The 21,192-nt window shown below is 45.1% G+C and overlaps 1 protein-coding gene across 1 annotated transcript in view; it reads left to right on the top strand.

Moving 5' to 3' along the window:
* Positions 1–21,192, top strand: part of Wdr27 (WD repeat domain 27) — a 103,326-nt gene that overhangs the window by 66,698 nt on the left and 15,436 nt on the right. Inside the window, exons 22-24 of the mRNA XM_052169276.1 lie at positions 2,511–2,608; positions 3,817–3,919; positions 9,985–10,083. Coding sequence (XP_052025236.1) covers positions 2,511–2,608; positions 3,817–3,919; positions 9,985–10,083 — 300 coding nt within the window. The remainder of the gene's footprint in view (positions 1–2,510; positions 2,609–3,816; positions 3,920–9,984; positions 10,084–21,192) is intronic.

Genomic DNA, 21,192 nt, shown 5'->3' with positions numbered 1-21,192 from the left:
CACCATGGTTCTTGGGATAGGGCTGAGATAGGGACAGCAGACTGGATGGTGCACAGAGTTAGGGAAACCTGTTGTTGCTCTACAGGCAGAGCCAGTGCTGGCCAGGCAGTAGATTCTGGATTCCGTGTGTTGTCAGATGGTAGATAAAGCCTGAAGATGATATTTTCTTCAGAGGACACCAGGACACAGGCTCTAAAATGGGGTTGTGTCTGTGTCAGTGTCAAAGTGGTTCTGAGAAACTTTGGTGATGCTGCCGCATTTTACAGGACAGGCCTGCAAGCCTTCAAGGGTGTGAGGAAGCCAGGCTTGGCTTGTTCCCTTCCTGGGTGATGGTTCAAGGCATGCTTTTCTCAGAGGAACCTGCCCATCAAATGTGTCTGCCTGAGGCTAGAAGGGCTATTGCCTGCTTCTGTGTAGTGACTGCTGTGTGCGCAAGTCCCTACCCCTGTGGCCTTGTGGCCCGACAGTCCTGTGAGAGCCACCGTGGTGTGCTCTTAAATGGGGGCTGTTATGTTAGGAAAAAAAGTTCTTTTTTATTTTTTAATGGGGAAATAACTGGTTTAACTTCCTGAAAATAAACATGATGGATGGGATGGGGTGGACTACCGGGGAGAGTATGAGGTCACCGACGCTGGCGCCATCTTTAGCGGCTAGTTTTCCGAAGATGCCTCTAAAATTTTCATACATGTACACAGAGCACCTCAGAGCAGTCAGACTCACCACAGCCATGCGGATGCTGTGGTTTATGAGATCCTTCAAGTCCAAGCCCAGACACATCTAGGTCATGCTTGACCCAGATATCACATTTCAGTTGGTATAAAGCAGGCCAGTTCTCACTGTGAAGCTTAGGACTGAGAGTGGTCGCTGCGGTCAGGGTCAGGGAGGCCTCTCCGGAGCGGTCCCATGAGCCACCTAGAGTCCAGATCTCAGGATGCCTTCCAGTGCAAAGCTGGACAGGCAGGCTTTAATTCACTGTTCTTCTATAAGAACTCCCCTGAGCTGGGTTGATGGCTAGACTTTTCTATTGCTATGTATTATATCATAAAATTAATTTTTTTAGATTGAAAATATTGTCTTAATGTTTATTGATATCTTAAAATCATATCAGACATTTCTTCTTTATTTAAAAGCATTCTAAGAATACTTACCGAGTGTTCTCGGTTCCTTAACATTGCTATGGATAGAGTCCTGACATTAACAACTTAGGAGAAGACAAAACTAATCTGGCTTGTATTTCTAGGCACTGTCCATCACTGAGAGAGGGCAGGACCTCATGTGTGAACCTGAAAGCAGACCTGCTTATTACACACAGCCTGACCCTTGGCCAGGAAACTCATTCGCTCAGCCAAGAAAGTCAGTAGACACCATGGTGGTCTTTCCTAATGGAATGTAGGTTGTCGTCCTCAGCCGCCTTTCTCATACAGCCCAGGGCTACACGCCCTGTGGATGGTACTGTCCACACAGCCGCCCTTTCTCATACAGCCCAGGGCTACACGCCCTGTGGATGGTACTGTCCACACAGCCGCCCTTTCTCATACAGCCCAGGGCTACACGCCCTGTGGATGGTACTGTCCACACAGCCGCCCTTTCTCATACAGCCCAGGGCTACACGCCCTGTGGATGGTACTGTCCACACAGCCGCCCTTCTCGTACAGCCCAGGGCTACACGCCCTGTGCATGGTACTGTCCACACAGCCGCCCTTCTCGTACAGCCCAGGGCTACACGCCCTGTGGATGGTACTGTGTGCAGCAAGCTGGGCTCTCCTGGACCAGTTAACAATCACGGCATGCCGCAGGAAATCCATTCTGGGCAGTCCTTCACTGGAAGCTCTGCTGCAGGATGACTCTAGGTATAACTAACGTGAGCGTCACAGCTATGATAGCACTGTGTATCAGATCCCTTGACTATAAATGGAGACTGAGTGGTTTGTTTGCTGAAAGGATGAAGAGCTAAAGACGCGTGCAGAATGCTCTCTGGCACCGTTCATCCTTAGAGTGCGGCTTGTTACCACCAAACCTAATGACAGTCCTCATTTCCTGTTTGTGAATGAAAAGTGACTTCCAGGTCCATCTTATGTTCAGTTTGTTATAGTATCTCAAGCACACTTACATAGGCTGCGACACGTCGACACCGGCCTTGTTGCATGCGCACTCTGTTGTCTACATAGGTTGGCGTGCTAAAGTTTAGAGCCCCACTCTAAAGCTATCAACTTAAGAAAGGTTACGTTGATTTCTGGGTTTAGATTCCAGTATTGTTAGGTGTTATTAGTCTTTACAACGTTATCTTAGGGCCTGTGAGATGGCATAGCAGATGAAGGTGCTTGAGGTGAAGTCTGAGGATGATGTGAGTTGCATCCCATGGCCCTGCACAGTAGAAAGAGAACCAACTCCTGCGAATTATCGGAGGTCTGTCTACACATGCACTGTGGCATGCGCCCGTCCCTCCTGAATTAAGTAAGTAAATGTTTTCAGAAAACTCTTACTTTTTTATTTTCCCCATCTGATTACAGGGGTCATCCTTTATAGCCCAGCAGTCCCTGGCGTATAATCTTTTCCTGACTACAGCTGTTGGTGATGGGATTCGACTGTGGGACTTGAGGAACCTAAGGTAAGGCCAGCCGGCATCACAGCACTGCCCTGAGGGAAGCTGGGGCTCAGCTGGGGATGCAGCCTGACCCTGGTCACAGATAATACAAGGCTGTGACCGGGCTGCACATGCTCGGGAGAAGACTGCCCGCTATATGGGTTTGGTGTAGTCACTTTGGGGTGGTGGAGCACAGTGCCAGTCTTTTCCCTGAGGGCCATCATATGCAGCTGTGATGTGAGAGGTGGCATTACACTGTAGCCACAGCCATCCCCCACACGGATTCCTGTCATGCGTGGTTTGCTTCCATTGCACATCTGCACTGGGCTCCCACGGCCCCCTGGAGCTGAGCTGCTGGTCCTTCCCCTCCGGCTGCTTACTCTCCCACTTGTGAAAACATTTCTATCTAAGCCTTAGCCTTCGTCTCTGACAGAGACAAATTGCAAGCCATTACTGTGTAGAGCATATGGAATGCAACACAGCTGACAAATGTTACTATATGGTCATAGTACACAGATATTCATAAGGAAACAAGCAGCGCGCTTGTTTTGTTCTTGGTCAGTAGAAGGAATGTGAAAGTCCCACGCTGCATTCGTGATAAGGCAGAAGTGAGCGCTTGCCTGCCACTCCAGGACCCTGCTTGGCCTCACACACTCCACGGTGCCCACTGGGTGTGGGCCGTGCTTGTTGGTGTTTGAGGTCTGTTTCTACCTTAAAGTTGCATAGACTCATTAACTTGTGTCTGTGAGGGCATTTATCAAGTGCTTGAGGAACTCAGTCCTCCTATTGGAGGGCTATACCTCCCCTAAAGCTATGGGCTGTTTCTCTACATAATTTGTGATTTTATAAAACCGATTTGAAAAAATTTATAATATCCAGAAAATGTTTATTTAACATTTCCCATATATAAAGGCACATGAGCTATTAGTTTTGTCATTTGTGCGAATTTATTATTTTTTAAAAAAGAGTTTACGTTATTTTAAAGATCCCCTTAATTATATACCATTTAGTAATTCTCAATATGAAGTTTTTTCAAGGATGTAGTTCAGTTGTAGGATGTCTAGGATGTAAAAAAGCTATGGGATTGATTCTCAGTATACACACAGATATCAAAGAAATAATTTTTTAAAGATATTAGCTTGTTTACTTTGTAAAGGAAAAATGTGTTGTTGTCTTTTAATGTGTCTTAAGACGTAGCGAGCACGTTCCGCTCACTGGTCCTCTGCCCTTAGGTGCGTGCGCTGCTTCCAAGGGCATCCAAACCGCTCTTACCCCTGTGGAGCTGCTTTCAGTCCTTGTGGAAGGCTCGTAGCCTGCGGTGCGGAGGACAGACATGTATGTACACGTGCTTGCTCTGCATGCAGATTTCTAGGCAGTGTTTTCCAACAGAGCTTGAGCACCACTGAGTCCAGGGATAAAAATCTCTTTCATGCCTGACAGTATTTTAAGACGGTTACCCAGCATTAGAAGTCCGTAACAGGAAGCTGTGACTGCAAACGGCTCATTTTTACTGAGTCACAATACTCTCTCACATACGCCATTCATGTCTTCATGTGTTAGTCATCCCAGGCATGGGTACACACTCCAGGAATGATTGTAGCGTGTGGTGTGGTGTAGGACGCTACAAGGTGGTGACACCAAGTGTTACACATAGGCGCAGCTCGTGTGTAACAAGGCACTCCCTGTCTCTGCCGGGTTCTTAGAGAACTGCAGGCTTCTCCCTGTGAGGTTGCCTGTCTTCCTCTCTACCTTTCCTCTCTGCCAGATCCACATCTCCTGCAGATGTGGAACTCAGAGATCTTATAGTGCCCCAGGGCTGTGGGACATTGCCACATAGCTGGAGCCCACAGAGAGGCCGCTCCCTCAGGGGACCTTGAAGCTCCTTGGCTAGAAACTATGCTGCTCCTCCCTCCTTCTCCACTGTGTGCCTCAAATTGCTTTGTCTGAAAGGTCACTTGATGGTCCCTTGTCTTCTATAAAGTGTCCTCATAAAATTCCATATTGAGAGTCACATGAGGCACAAAAATGGTCGTACCCGAACCAGAGCCTGGGTCTGAGTGAGCTGAGGGATGCTTATGAGGTGCTGGTGCAGGGTAGTGCCGGTGCCCAGTGTGCCTTGTCCTTGAGGTACTGGTGCAGGGTAGTGCTGGTGCCCATCACTCCTTGTTCTGACCCAACATAGTCTCCAAAATGAGCTCAGGGTTCCATGGGAGAAGAAAGAGGCCGCTGTCAACGAGCAGGACAGGTTATCAAGATGGCAAGATGCTTGCATGCTCAGCTGATTTCTTCTCAAAGAGATGCAAAGTAAGATCAATGATCACTGAAATCACAGAGAAAAAAAGAAGTTTAGAAAAGACGAGATGTAAGCACCGGGCCCTTTATCCAGCATTCATTGGTTTCTCTGGGATACGGCAGAACTTTCAGAAACAATGGCAAGCGTTTCTAGGAAGCTTTGAAGGCTTGCGCATCATTGACCATACTTTTGTTTGTGTGCATTTTTTTTTTTACAATCTCTTTGTGACTAACACTTTGCATCCAAGTAACGTAAGGAAAGAAAAGTGTTTTTCTGAGGTCACCAGTTGGCTTCATTTGTGGTGTTTTATATCACAGCACCTTGGCTTTTTACAGAAATGAGTGTTGAGCATTTAAGCACCACAGTGTCCCACTGTCACAAACAGGAAGAGATACAGTTATTCCTTTATCATGTTGGAATGAAAAGTGATGGCCGTCGTTCTGCTTTTGCAGACAGCATGTAGAGCATCAGTTCCCAACCTGTAGGTCACAACTCCTTTGGGGATAACATAGCAGATTGCTTGCATATCAGATATTTATGGTACAATTCATAACAGTAGGAAATTGCAGTTATGAAGTAGTAACAAAATAATTTGTGGATAGGGGTTCGTCACAACATGAGGAACCACATTAAAGGGAAGGTTGAGAGTTAACCTTCAAGTCAGTGGATTTGAAGTGTTTTATTGTATACCTCTATGTTCTCTATGAAAGAACATTTGCAAAAACCATGCCTGAATATTAACAGGAGAATCACTGGCGGTTTAAGTGGACATTTTTTTTCAATAAGGACATGGGCATTGGCCAAAGAGTAAACAGTAACTGTTCCTTTCACCTGGTATATAGCAAGCAGATACTCAGTATAATATATAAAGGCAAGACAAGTATAACCATCTTCTTACCTATGAATTGTCTTCACTGAATAATTTAATCATTTATCACATCTGTTTGTAATGTATTAAAAGCCACAATTATAATTCAGTCCCCTCAAGAAGCATAAAACCTAAAGAAAAGAATTGATAGCACCTTCTGTTTAGAGGATGCTGAGGCATCCTTGAGGTTGTTTACAACAGGACCTAGCTATAGCTCAGTTAACTCTTCTGCCTCAGCCTCCCAGCCGCTTTGTTCTCACAGGATACAAATCAGAAGTGTTCAGAGGGACACAACACACCCTCTGATCATGATATTAATGTACTCCTGCAGGTCCTATTGTAAATGAGTGACTCATATCCAGTCTAGTTTTCCATAGAAAGGAATTCCCTCCAGCATTCCTTCCAAAATCCCCACCCCCAAAGAAAAATTAAATGAAAAGGATCTAGTTTTACAGAATGAAAGTAGAGAAATGTTTCAAGAGTTCCTTTGATCACCAAGATTCAATAATACCCATTTTAAATCATAAATATCTAAAGAATGTATTATGATTATTCTTTTTTCAGTGAATATAATTGATGTGAAAAACTTTCTAATTTTTCAGAGAAAAGCTACATTTAGTTTATTTATCAATGAATAACTTTGAAATGAAACAGGAACAAGCAGAACCCAGTATGTTGATAGCAGTATATCACACCAAGATGGGTTACTGTCAAGAAATGCAGAGATCAAATACCAAGAAATCTACTAGTAAAAACTTACTGCATTAATAACCAATATTAAAATAGAATCAATTATCTCTATAGATGCAGAAAAGTCATCTTCGTGGAATCCTAGACTTATTCATAAAGTAAAAGAAAATCTATTCTCTTAAAATGACAAAATGATTATCTTAGCTTGAAGCTAGCATGTTCCTAAGGAAAAATAGAGGCATTCCATTGGTGGGAACGCTGAAGTCTGCCGCTGTTCAGCAGGGTACCGGAGGCTCTTGCCTGTTCACTTAGACAAGGAAATTCATGATTGTGACTGTGGAAAGGCACAGTGAAGCCATCTTTATTTGTAGAAAAAAAATGTGTATCTAGAAAATCCAGAAGAAGTAATGACCATCATGAACAAGAAAAGGAAATATTAGTTTAAAGGAAATTTTATTTTCCTGTACCACAGTAGACTTGAAGAAACTTTGTCTTAGATAAAAAGATTCTGTACTCTGACAAACCAATAGTCATCTGGTTTGTCTGATCAGCTACTTGTGAAAAGCATCTAGGTGGAGATCTTGTCCTACCCATTATGGTGACATTAGAGAGCCTTTAAAAGTAAATCAGAAGATTGTGTCCACATAAAAGAGTGAATGGATTTTCCACATCCCACATGGAGAGAACTTAAAAGCAATGCCACTCCAATGGTAGAATTCAGCATTCTACTCTGCTCTCTGGATTCTGTCCCAACTCACAGACACCGGATAACTCTGGTGAACAGGTAGGTCAGCTCTGTATCAGAAGATGTGAGGATAGCCAGGGATAGCTGAGCCAATTGATAGGAAAAAGTTTGAGGGCATTATGGACACATGGTGAGGTCATAGAAAGAATGAGGCCACGAAAGAAGACATCAGTGAGGCTATAGCAGAAAGCAGAGGGTGTCCTGGCCACATAGGGAAGTCATAACAGAGAAGCAGGAAGGTAGGCCGGACATGTAAGCCATTGAGACAGCATCAAAGGACACTGGCCAGGGGTGGAGTATCAAAGAAAGAACTACAGTTGATTTTTAAGACATCACTTAAAAAATCTATATGCCCAAGATAATAGCTAGAACCACAAAACTAATAGCCAAAGACAGAAGTCGAACCAGCACACCAGACCAGGTTGGTCTGTAGAATGGTGACAGCACAGTCCCCATGCCAAGGCTTACTTCCCAGGTCAGTCTCTTGCAGAACGGTGACAGCACAGTCCCCATGCCAAGGCTTACTTTGTTTTAAGGGCAGGAGTGACATTTGTCTGGTCTTTACTGTGGACTGTATGTCTAGTTAGCCAGGTATCCTACTTGATGATGGAGAGCTGTGAATTCTGGACAAGTAGGGATGAATGGTGGAGTTAGAGAATTCTTTGAAGTCTTAAATGAAGCAAGGAATTTAGGTAAAGGTCAAAGACTGATGGCCCCAAAGTGGCCTGAATAGACACTTCTCTGTGTGGTCATCAGGCATATGCTAAAGGGCTGTGTCATCGACACAAAGGAAAAGCAGACAGCCACCAGGAGACACCGCTTGATAAGGGGTGGGGCTGGAGAGAGGGCACAGACCTTAACAGCCACAGGGCAGGATGGGGGGGGCGTGGAAAAGAGGCTCAACTGTTGGAGCGTGGGCTCTTCTGGGTTCCTGGCAGCTATGGGTGGCGCACAACTGCCTGTAACCTCAGTCCTAGGGTACTGGACATTGTATTCTGGCCTCCATGAGCACCTTCACTCACACGTGGCCATCTCTCGACAAATGTGTGCACATACACAACTAAAGCTACTTCTTAAAGACAGGGATGACACATGCAGACGAGGATGGGAAACTCTGGAACACCCCACCCAGTGTTGCTAGAGACGTAGTATGCAGACAGTATGATGCCCTCAAAACACAAAAACGAAGCACACCCTCCCTCCAGCGTTATCCCTGCTATTCAGCAAATTAAGCCCCTCCATAAATGCAGAAAAGTAATTCTAGTGGAATCCTGGGCTTATCCATATTCTTACACCTGGATGTTTACTCGAAGCCTTGGAATCGGCAGCTCACAGAGATAATTGTATCTCAGTGCTTTTGGGAGCACTGTCTCACCTGTGAAGACACAAGTACCCACCAGCAGGCTGTAGGTAGGCCCGCCTCAAAGGATGCTGGCTTGGCCTGGCTGTGTCAGACCTGAAGCAGCTTCTGCCTACGATACACAGAGATGAAGAAACAAAAACAAGACAAAAAACCCAGACATTTTATTTCTCTACTTTAAAATGTAGCAGAACTCCATTTGTAGACTTTACTTCAGAATCACCATTCAGCCACTGATAGAGCCACTAGGGAGTTTCATACCCAAAGAGCTTTTTTCCCCACAGGAGCAGGAGTCAGTTCCAAGGGGATTCTTGTTCCATGGCTGGTTTTTTTTATTAGCAGCAGACTTTGCCTTTGACACACCCACGGCATCCCAATAGGATGGGTGACCCTGCTTCATTTTGTCCTTCAGATGAAGTGTTCAACATGAACACACACATATGTAGTATGTTAGCTTGAATGAAAAATCTCTCCATGGACTTGAGCATTTGAACACTGGGCCTTAGTTGACGGCACCGTTTGGGAAGGAGATGGAACCTTAGCAAATGCCGCCTCGCTAGCATGTAACTGGGGCAAGCTGGGAAAGTTTACAGCATCGCCCACTTCAGATTTCTCTCTACTTCCTGTGTGTGGGTGGACATGGGACCAGCCAGTTCTTGTTTTGGTCACCTGCTACTGTGCCTTCCTACCATGAGACCTGTAGCCTTAAGCTAAAATAAACTTTTTCTTAAGCTGCTTTGGCTATGGTATTTTATCACATCAACAGAGAGGTAGCTACTACACATGGGAGGTACAGCTGGTTCTGGTAGAGATACTTCCCAGTCAGTGGCAGAAAACCACAAAGCACTTACATTCTAACTTGAAGGTGCCCAGTTCTCTCAGGCGAAAGACAGGAACAATGTAGCATCTTCTCCTAGAATGTGGAACTTAAGTAGGGTTGGCATCAAAGGCTGTGCACCTTCCTAAGTATCAGTCATAAGTAAGAATAATTGCTTCATACTATTCAGAGGGAGTCACAGACGCTCATAACAGAAAGTAGAGTGTGTGCATTTAGGCTGTAGGACTGAATGGCGTGTAGCACTTAGCCTGGGACTCAAGCCTGTGGTGAAGTCAGAGGATTGTTGGGTAAGAACCATGGATCCTGTAGCACCACATGCAGCCAGTGACGTCACCTCCTACCCACCTCACATACAGTCCATCCATGCCCAGCAGAACCTCACAGCAGGCGCTGAGACGGCCGGACCTTATGACAGGGGATAGAGGGTATGCCTGCAGTTAGAGGTAAGAGGAGCTTTGTCACTAAGTTCAGTGACTTGGCTGGCACGATGTCAGTCTTGTTAGCTGTCACTGTATGCTGAGTCAGCCACAGAGCATAGTTGAGCCATAGTTTGGAGCCGGTCACTAGCCACGCTGTCCCTGGACATCTGCTTGTGTTGTCTCCTAGGCTTACGTGTACGAAATGGGCTCAAGCAGCTTTCTGCACCGCCTCGCAGGACACACAGATACGGTTGCTGAAGTGGCCTTCAACCCAGCAGTTCCCCAGGTACAGTCCCCTCCCAGGATGAGCACGGTCTCGCTAGGTCATAGTCTCCCTTGTGAGCAGGGCCTCTCCAGTTCCCACCCTCTCCCAGCGTGAGCAGGGCCTCTCCAGTTCCCACCCTCTCCCAGTGTGAGCAAGGCCTCTCCAATTCCCACCGTCTCCCTTGTGAGCAGGACCTCTCCAGTTCCCACTGTCTCCCAGTGTGAGCAGGGCCTCTCCAGTTCCCACCGTCTCCCTTGTGAGCAGGGCCTCTCCAGTTCCCACTGTCTCCCTTGCGAGCAGGGCCTCTCCAGTTCCCACTGTCTCCCAGTGTGAGCAGGGCCTCCCCAGTTCCCACTGTCTCCCTTTTGAGCAGGGCCTCTCCAGTTCCCACTGTCTCCCTTGTGAGCAGGGCCTCTCCAATTCCCACCATCTTCCTTGTGAGCAGGGTCTCTCCAGTTTCCACCATCTCCCAGTGTGAGCAGGGCTTCTCCAGTTCCCACCATCTCCCTTTTGAGCAGGGCCTCTCCAGTTCCCACCATCTCCCTTGAGCAGGGCCTCTCCAGTTCCCACTGTCTCCCTTGTGAGCAGGGCCTCTCCAGTTCCCACCATCTCCCTTGAGCAGGGCCTCCCCAGTTCCCACTATCTCCCTTGTGAGCAGGGCCTCTCCAGTTCCCACCATCTCCCTTGTGAGCAGGGCTTCTCCAGCTCCCACTGTCTCCCTTGTGAGCAGGGCCTCTCCAGTTCCCACCATCTCCCTTGTGAGCAGGGCCTCTCCAGCTCCCACTGTCTCCCTTGTGAGCAGGGCCTCTCCAGTTCCCACTGTCTCCCTTGTAAGCAGGGCCTTTCCAGTTCCCACCGTCTCCCTTGAGCTGGGCCTCTCCAGTTCCCACCGTCTCCCTTGTGAGCAGGGCCTCTCCAGCTCCCACTGTCTCCCTTGTGAGCAGGGCCTCTCCAGTTCCCACCGTCTCCCTTGTAAGCAGGGCCTTTCCAGTTCCCACCATCTCCCTTGAGCTGGGCCTCTCCAGTTCCCACCATCTCCCTTGAGCTGGGCCTCTCCAGTTCCCACCATCTCCCTTGTGAGCAGGGCCTCTCCAGTTCCCACCGTCTCCCTTGTGAGCAGGGCCTCTCCAGTTCCCACCATCTCCCTTGTGAGCAGGGCCTCTCCAGTTCCCACTGTCTCCCTTGTGAGCAGGGCCTCTCCAGTTCCCACCATCTCCCTTGAGCTGGCCCTCTCCAGTCCATACATGAAAATGCCACTCAGTGTAGTTACTCTCTGTTCCACATCCACTGTCCCTTGTCACACATGAACCCTGCTCCTTCAGGTGCTGTGACATGTACCAAGCCTCCCCTCTACCATTGTCCTTCATTTCCAGCAAGACCTCGTGTCTACAATGTCACTATCTATTCTTTTCTTTTTCAAGTCTGTATCATTTCCTCATATTCTCTGTTAGCCATTAATATTGTAGCACCTCAGAGAGTACAAAATGGTTCATTATCCAAGAAACAAATACTGAAACTTTGGTTTTGTTTTAACTTATTGGATGATGAAAAGCCTCTTGTATATTTAGTTTTCAGCTCGACCCTGGTACCCCTGCTGTGTCTGAGGACTTGGAGCCTCCTCATGTGCCTTATGCAGGCTTCAGGAATGTCCTGAGCCCAGTGAGCTAGGAGGCATGCTCTCATGTGCTGTAATTTTTAGCATTTATCACGAGGTCAATTCATATAATACACTCTGCTATGTTGACTGTGCGTTATCATGTTTTGATAAGTTAATCATCACAAAACAAATACAGTACTTCCTCTATAGTCTTGCTATCTATAGCTTCAACACCCATTGGTGATAAAAAATTCAGTAATAAATAGTGTATAAGCTTAAAATTCTTTATCATCCTGAGTATTCTGTGCTGTCTGTCTTGCTCTGTTTGAACCAGACATTAGTCAGCCGTTTGCTCCGTGAGCCCATGCTGCGATCACCACCTACACACCGGACACTTAAGCTACATACTGTGTCAGCTATGTGTCGGTGCCACAGTGCTTGTGTTCAAGTGACCCTCGTTTGACTTCATAATGCTCCCAAAGTCCACACCACAGAGAAGACATTCCATTGAAAAGCTGTAACTTCTTGACTTAAGGGGACAAAAGGCAAAGCTTATGCTGACATTGCTAAGATTATGTAAGAACAGACTTTCAATCCATCAGATGGTAAAGAAGGGAAAAGGAATTTGTATTGGTTTTGTTGCTGTACTTCAGAGTGCAGGACTTGTTGCCAAATGCTTAGTTAAGATGGAAAATGTACTGAATTATAGGGCTTTGTGCTATCTGTGGCTTTAGGCAGCTCCTAGAGGTCTTGGAACAGTGTTTGTGTTCATAGGGGGGCTCTGGTACTTGGTTTCCAGGGATCCTTGCCAGCAGCAGCTCTGTGGAGATAATATTAGTAAGGAAAATAGTCTGGGGACAGACGGTGTGGAGCCAGCCCCTCAGCTGCTGTTTTCATAGTGCCTGGAAGGAAATGACGTGTTAATTTCTTTATATGTAAAGTTGTCTTTAGAAAGTACCGTGTAGGTACTTTTGTTGCCCTGAATATAAACAGTGGTGCTTTTGAACTTTGGAGCACCTACTTGTTCTCTCTTCTCTCTCTCTCTCTCTCTCTCTCTCTCTCTCTCTCTCTCTCTCTCTCTCTCTCTCTCTCTCTCTCTCTCTCTCTCTCTCTCCTCCCCCCCTGTTCCCTGTCCCCTTTCCCCCTAGCTTTTATTTCCCAATCCTTACTTAACCTTGTAACTTGGAGTGGGGTCCTGGACATATGCAGAAAGTGAGGATATGGAAGAGAGTGTGATACACACACCCTCACTGAGAGCTTTCTTCAATCCCAGGACAATTATGTTTAATACAGTAAAAAGGGTTTCTTCTGTTCTTAGAACTCATTGTGTCAGTGGATCGCAGGCCCTGAGCTGCTACCCAGCCAATACCTCCAGACATGTTCCACATACTAGGACACTCCACATGTGTGTGCATCTGGTATTTCAGGTGCTCTGTACCTTGAGAAGGTCCTTCTGTAGATGGCTGCCATGACATTGTACCCAGCGTATAATTAGGAATAACTTCCATCAGGCCTTCATTTCAGAAAAAATATGTGAGCTTCCATAGCTTACTGCCTGGGCAGAAGTCAGATCCAAACCAGAACAGTGGCTGCGGAGCCCACTGTAGACTAAGGCTGGGTCAATGCTAGGTGCTAGGAGCCTGACTGCTTTCAGTTTCAGCCATTCAAAGTGTTTGCTTTAATGGAAACAGATACTCTTGTTACAACCTCAGAAGATCTAGGAGCCTATTTAGCAAAGTACATATCTTGCCAGATGCAGTTCTTCTTGGACATGTGGCAAGATAGATGGAGATTTTTAACAGATTTTTCATTTTTAGATTCCTATTAGATACATGGTAAACGTTGCTTGTGCTATAGAACCTTTATGATAATGGTCTGAATGGAGGGAAATAAATGCCTTAGTTCCCATGCTTGGTGTGAAATTCTCATTTAGGTGAGTCTAGATGAGCAGTTTTCAACTTGGGGGTCATGACCCCTTTGGGGGTCATATATCAGATATCCTAACTATCAGATATATACATTGTGATTCATAACAGTAGCAAACTTAATTATAAAGTAGCAACAAAATAATTTTATGGTTACGGGGCTCACCACAACATAAGGAACTATATCAAAGGGCCACAGCGTTGGTAAGGTTGAGAACCACTGGTCTAGATGAAGGGGTAGATAATGTAGTCCCTTTCTTCAGTGATCTCTCTCCCACATTTCTGAGAATTCAATGAGAATACTAAGAGAAGCAAAGGGACAGTTGCCTGGCGAGCCATCTGCAACAGTCTGTCAGTGTTCTCACAAGTGACCACAGACTTGCTCTCCACAGTCATGGCGAGGCCACAGAATTAAGATGGAGTCTTCTGTGGTGGAGTCACGCCTTCAGCTTTTGATAATTTGTGAGCCCTGTTAGCTTTGTTCCTCCTTCCCTTACTTCCTTGAGACTTCTTGGGAGAATTCCTGTTTAATGATCTACACGCAGGGGCAGTGTCCTTCCTTTCTAATCTGTTTCATTTCTTACACCGATTTCTCAGTAGCATGTACACCATCCGGCAAGATACGATTCACAGATGTTTTGTTGAGGCTTTTTCTAAGGTTGAAGTAACTGTTCGCCCTTCTGAAATTGCTGAAGCTGCTCCCACAGTTACTCCTTGACTTTTGCTGAATGTTCTTTCTGCACCAGTTGATGGTATATGATTTTCCTTATTGATGTTACTAACTGCAGTGTCTTGATATTTAATAAGGTAGTAGAATTTTTGTAAATATTTATAACTCCGTGAGCTTCATAAAAATACTCATTATGAAAGAACTCTAAATGGAGTCACTAACTAATGGGGGACACAGTGCCCCAGATCATTGTCTTTGCCATCAAGTGAAACGCCCAGTGCCAGGAATGGGTTCTATGTGGTCGAGTCATTGGCCAAAGGATACCCATGGAAACTCCCAAACATTTCATGCTATTGCTTGCTGTTCATAAAATGACGGTAAGTCCTATCGCTGAAGACAACCCTATGTGTCTCCCTGAACATTGAGAAATAGAGCTGGTGCCCAGCAAGCCTTAAACCTGCTGACTGAGCTGCTAGAATGTTCCGCTGTGCTTGGGTAAAAGGTTCTGAAGTATGTGGTAGGTCTGTTTGATTAATGCCGTTGTTTAACTCCAGCATTTCTCTGTTTAGTTTTTTTATTTGCATGGTCTATCTATTGGCAAGACTGTCTGTTGGGGTGCTGAAGCAATCACTGTGTGAGGTCAATATGTGATTTTATTGGAATAATGTTTCTTTTTATGAACATGGGTGCCCTTTTGCTTAGCGTATAGATGTTAAGAATTGCAATATCATCTTGGTGGATTTTTCCTTTGACGAGTAAGCAGTATCCTTCCTTGTCTCTTTTGATTAGTTTTGGTTTGAAATCTGTTTTGTCAGACATTAAAATGTCTACAAAAACTTTCTTTAGTCTGTTTGCTTGGATACTCTTTCTCAGTCTTTACCTTGAGGTAATCAGTATCCTTGTTGATAAGGTATGTTTCTTGGACAAAGCAGAAAGATTTGTTCTGTCTTCTAATCCAATCTGTGAATCTATGTGTTTGTTATTGGGTAATTAGGATCATTAATATCAATGTTATCAATTAGCAGTGTTTATTGATTCCTGTTATTTTGTTGTTATGGTGTGGGTTTCTCCAACTTTTGAAACTTGGATTCAACTGTGTCAATTTTTATCTTGTTTTATGTTTATCTTCTTGTATCTCACATCTGTATAGAGGAAAATCCTAATTATACATACTTTAGTGATATTGACAACTGACAGAAGATGAGGACCCACTTTAAAATAACTTGACTAGGAAACAGTTTATATTATCTTGGCAATAGTGTTAGTACATAGTCCAGATTCCTTTTTCTGTCTTCCTCCACCTTTTCTAGGTCACCATTACCCCACTTGGCCATCCTCCGGGATGCCTGGCATGCCTCTGCATACCCTCTCTGTTGTGCTTCCTTCCTCCTTTTTTTCCTACCCTGCAGCTGGAGTTTGCTATGAATAGAATCCTTGTCTGTATAATAGTTTTTAGAACCATGTCTCTGTCCTGGGATTGCATGCTACATCCTTGTCTTCTGTGGGACTTCTGATTGTGTTTGATTTGACCAGGAGACACTGTTTGTGGCCAACTGTTTGACCCCAGTGCTTAGACTGTTGCTTGCCTTGAAAGACCCCAGTATGTTCTTTTTGTGTGAGTAGGCTTGATCTTTATGAGAGGGTCAGGAGGCTCATGTTTCCAGCATACTTCATGTTATTTGTATCATAGCAAGCCCAATTTCATTATTTGTTTATCACATTAACTGGGAGACTTCAAATATCTACAAATAGCCATATTTATCATGGCCACAGTTAACATCAAGGATCATAAAAACAATTGACGTAGTTTGGAAATGTATTCTTGCAAATATTTAATGGCTGATGCCTTCCAGCCCTTAGAGTGAAAATGGAAATCTGGAGTAACTGGGAATTAAATGGTTGAGAAAAGTGTTATCCCAAATGCAGTGGGTATTGCACAGTGTACATGGTAGAGATGACCCTGGACTAATACTACAGTTGCATTCCTAAAACATTCCCCTTATGGAAGCTCAAAGAAGCAACTTTTATAGTTAGAAATCACAGAAGGTTTCCTTTTATGTGAGCTATTATCCTAGAGCTTCAATTTTACTTCCTTTGAGTCTTTTTTTTCTTACTGGCACAGTAGGGAGAACTTAATATTTCCAAGGCTGAAATCTGACAGGCATGCTGTAGCTTCTGGGCATGCTTCTGTAAAGTGATCCCTTAGCTGTGTGTGTAGTTACTGGTCATAATTCCTCTAAATTAAAGAATGTGGGAAGGGCTTGCTTGGGTTTGACAGGGACAAAATCTGGAGCAGTGGCTCAGGCCTGGCATTTTCCACTGCAGTGTACCAGATTCGTACTCTCCTTCCCTACCAACAACCTACATAAATCCCCACACAGCCTCAGACCTCTAATGTTACTGGTGTCATCCTCTGTGGCCCTCTCCTAGACTTGTAGGCTTTGCAGGAAGCCGTTTTCAAAGAACGCTCGGCAGTTCTCAAGTGTGGGTGGTCGTGAGCTTAGCAAATTATTTAGTCACTGAGCTGAGCTGTAAGGCTGAGCTGCACTTGGGTTAATCCCCATTAAGTTCATCTGGGCAGTAGAACAGCCTCATTTCCTTGGTCAAGGTAAACCATTGGACATTCCTTATTGCTTTTTAATTTTGTCTTTGGTCTTCTATGATTTATAATAGATAATACAAGAATGAGGGAGGATGAGCCCACTTTTCCCCATTGCTGAACTTACACATGTTTTTTAATTGTTGGGCCAAAGAAAATATAGTAGGAGACCTTGGAGTTACAGAGAACTGTGACAGGAACAGGTGAGCCCTAAGATGAGCAGCACCTCCCTCCTGACACCTTCTAACTGTCAACTGTTTCATTGCATTTGGAGATTGTTCATCTCAGGCCTGAGGCCACAGAGCACCCCGCCCCACCCCGCCCCACCCCGCAGGCCTGAGCTGGGGCCGCTCCTGCTGCTGTATCACAGCCCGTAGCTCGGCCTTTTGTTTATTACCTGTGAATAATTCTTTACTTCTGGATGAGCTTTTTTAAAGAAATTATACTTTGTGTAGTTCTGAGGAGAGATGAAAAATGATGAGCCTAAAATATCATTACAATATAAATAATTCATATTTTACCTGCCAGACCATTTATATATCCAGATGTTAGAATATATGAAATTCTCAAAGTGGAGAATTGAAAAAAGAATACAAAAAAAGAGAGAAGGCTTAAAATTATCAAGGTCATGAATGAAGAGGGACATCACTACCAACCTTACAGAAACAAGGGAATAAGGGTGAACACGCGTTGCATGCGGCAGTAAGTCACGTGGGACATCGAGCCTTCTCAGGACCAGCACTGGTTCTTCCCACGCTCTCAGTCTACAAAAGATGAGGCGCATGCTAGATCGTCCTGTGCGACTGGGATCTCTGCGATCCCAAGCCAGAGAGCATCCCAAGAACAGAGTACCAAGACGATACCTTTTATGAGCTTGCGAAGCTCCTCGAGCAGTTATAATAAATTGATCCAGTGATATATAAATACGATCACTGCCATGTATTACTCCATAAATGAGCTGATTCATCACAGGCATGCAGGCTTGACTTAAGGAAATTAACTCATATAATGTATCATATCAACCAAATAAACCAAAAACCATTGTCTCAATAGAAGATTCTTTGATAAAATTTAAAACTTACCCCTGATACCTTCAACAGCAACAGCAAACTGGAACAGACCTTAAACTCGTTAGAACTGCCGTGTGCAAAGCTGTGGCTCGAATCATAGCTGACAGCAAGAGGTAAATGGAACAAAGATGAGGATGCCCATTTTCCTGCTCTCTCGTCACTAGTGTGCTAAAGTCGGCAGTCAGGGCAATCGGGCAACACACACACACCTACACACATGCTCTCTCACATAGACTCACACACACTTATACACAGACACACACATCTACACACATACTCTCTCTCTCACATACGCACTCTTTCTCACACACACATATACACACTTCCCTTTGAGCACTATTATCAGAAAGAGATTTGTATTTGTTTTTGGGCTCATCAATGTCCCCATACTTTGGCGTAAACACAATGTCTTAGTCAGGATTTCTATTGCCACAACAAAACACAATGACAAAAAAGTAAGTTGGGGAGGAAAGGGCTTATTTGGCTTATAATTCCATATTGTTGGTTACCATCAAAGAAAGTCAGGACAGCAACTCAAAACAGGGCAGGAACCTGGAGGCAGGAGCTCTTGCAGAGGCTACGGAGGGGCTGCTTACTGGTGGCTTGCCCCTCCTGCTTTCTTAAAGAACCCAGGACCAGGAGTCAGGGATGGAACCACACACAATGGGCTAAACTCTCCTACAGCAGTCATTGAATAAGAAAATACCTTACAGCTGGAGTTTGCATTTTCTCACTTAAGGTTCTGTGTGTCCAGGTGACATAAGACTATCTAACCTGCCACACTGCAGGAGAAAGAGAGTGGGGGGCTTCCTTCTGAGGCTCTGCTCAGCACACCTTTCTTTAGGGCTACACTGCATGTATAATGCCATGCCTACCGTGTCAGCTGTAGGATCTTGTGGAGCTATTTTGACTCTTTTTGACTTCTGAATCTGGGATCTCTGGCCAAGGTGCTAGAACCTGATCCCAGGAAGTCCCCAGGAAGCTTGTGAGTTTCTAGTTGGAAATAAATGCCTTTCTTCTGTTCTCTCATGAAAGGTCTTTGTTGCCTTCTTCCTGCTCAGTCACACCTGTCACTCCTGCGCCAGGAAAATGTCAACAATCCCAGCCACTCCGGGCCTGGGGCAGGGTCTCACTTCCCAGCTATCCCTCACCATATATATAGCATCTTCTGCTGTCGCACATCACATGTCAGTGTCTCCCCATCGTGCATGTTATGTTGTCTGCAATGCTGTGCCTGTGTGCCGTGATTTCTTGTTGCTGTAGTCTCCCCAGCTTCTGCTGGCTCTACGACGCTGGAGTTCCCATGCCCATGGTCACTCTCTGTAAGGGACCCACCTTCTTACGACAGTGTAGTGGGCCTGGCCCAGCTTCTTGGTACACATCTGTCTTTCTCCTATCTTCTCCAAACTCCCAGGTCTAGGTGTCACGTGCTTAGACCTTAGCTTAGCGGTTCTGTCACAATTCTGAACCCCTCCTATGCAGAATCCTCTGCAGCTACGTGGTACGTCCATCTGCTATTGGTGACTTGTTCTGAGGTATCATCAGAGGAAGGGTTGGAATTCTCACACCAACTAACAAGCAATGAAGAATTGCACTTTATTCATGATCCCATTAAATGTCTGTATCACATCACCTTAGGAAAAAATACGCAGGTTTGCCAGACTTGAGCAGACAGATCCGCAGAGCCCCTGCTCACGTGTCAGGTGTGCTGACAGGCTGACCCTCAAGGGTTTAAAGGTGTGTGTGTGTGTGTATGTGAGGCAGGCCTCTTCTTTCTGCTTTTCCTATGCAACACAGAATTTAGGAGTGAAGCCTCAAAGTGTCCCTGAATGTTGCGTCCTTCCATGTAGTCTTGGGGGCCATATTGTGAGTGCCAGTTCCTGTGTCAGTTGGCGTCTCTGTGGAGTTCCACTTAGCCCAGTCTTGGTGTTCTTTTTCCCTCAGGTCTCATCTCTTCATCATCTTTCACCCAGAGCATTCACAAATAAAGGATGATTATATAAAACAAAAACATAGAAAACATTTTTATCAAAGAATAAATTTTCAAGAGGTAAAATGATTTAAAAATGAATTTTATAATATGATTTAAACAATTATTTGGAAATTTTCACTTTCATTAAAATTAAAAGTGTATAATTCATATTTGATTTTTTTATGTTCTAACTTTAAATGAAGATGGTATAGTTTAGTCTTCTTAAGACTAAAGAAGCCGGGCGGTGGTGGCACATGCCTTTAATCCCAGCACTTGGGAGGCAGAGGCAGGCAGATTTCTGAGTTCGAAGCCAGCCTGGTCTACAGAGTGAGTTCCAGGACAGCCAGGGCAACACAGAGAAATCCTGTCTCGAAAAAACCAAAAAGACTAAAGAAATCTTATTAAACATTTTCATAGGAAAGAAAAACAGTTTGCAATACAGTGTCCAGGACCTGCATACCAGTGTTAAGATCAATCATTACAGGTCATGCATGCTCTGTCCAGACACACAGCTGCAGAGAGGTTTATGCTGTGTGCAAACCAGACCTTGATGCCATGTGGACCTGCTGTGATTTCCTGTCAGCTCATGTGATGTCAACTCTAGATGATGGCAGAAAAGCACTCCTCAGATTTCTGCCCTGGAAGGAAGCTCTTGGTGTCTGTCTGCAGTGTTTGCAGCATCCTTGGCAGCAGCCTGCTTCACAGCAGGTGCATACCTCAGGATGAGCACACTGGGGCCTTTCATTCAACACCAGCTTTAGAGAAAGCACCACCATGGGGGACCGCAGTAGGAAAAGCTTGAGTGTTGTCCTTAATTCCACAGAACTGCTTCCCAGCTTACACACACACACACACACACACACACACACACACACACACACACACACACACCAGTGGAGCCTGAGGGAGAGCCAGTCCAGAAAACAGAGAGTCAAAAGCAATACAGGACACAGAAGGTCATAAATGAGGAAGTCACATAAGGTGCAAAATGGAGACAGCTCATTCGATGTTGAAAATCAGAGCTAACAAGACAGTGGGAGGCGAGCTTTCACGGAGCTTAGCGTGAAGCAGACAGTCGACATATGAGCAGATATGATGAGGATGGGGCCTACTGTAGGCCGAGTGTCAGCGGTGACACTGTGTGGCAGAGGCAGACTGTGAGTACAAAAACACTGCTGACCTCAGCATTGAGGGTGTGTGTATGAGTGTGTGTGTGTGAGTGTGTATGACTGTGAGTGGGTGAGTGCAGTCATGTACTCCTTAAGGAAACAAGTAATATTGTTTAGAGATGTAATTT

The sequence above is a fragment of the Apodemus sylvaticus genome, chromosome 23 (assembly GCF_947179515.1).
Source record: "Apodemus sylvaticus chromosome 23, mApoSyl1.1, whole genome shotgun sequence".
Lineage (NCBI taxonomy): Eukaryota > Metazoa > Chordata > Mammalia > Rodentia > Muridae > Apodemus > Apodemus sylvaticus.
The sequence above is the reverse complement of the archived record's forward strand: the minus strand, read 5'-3'. Positions and strand labels throughout refer to the sequence as shown.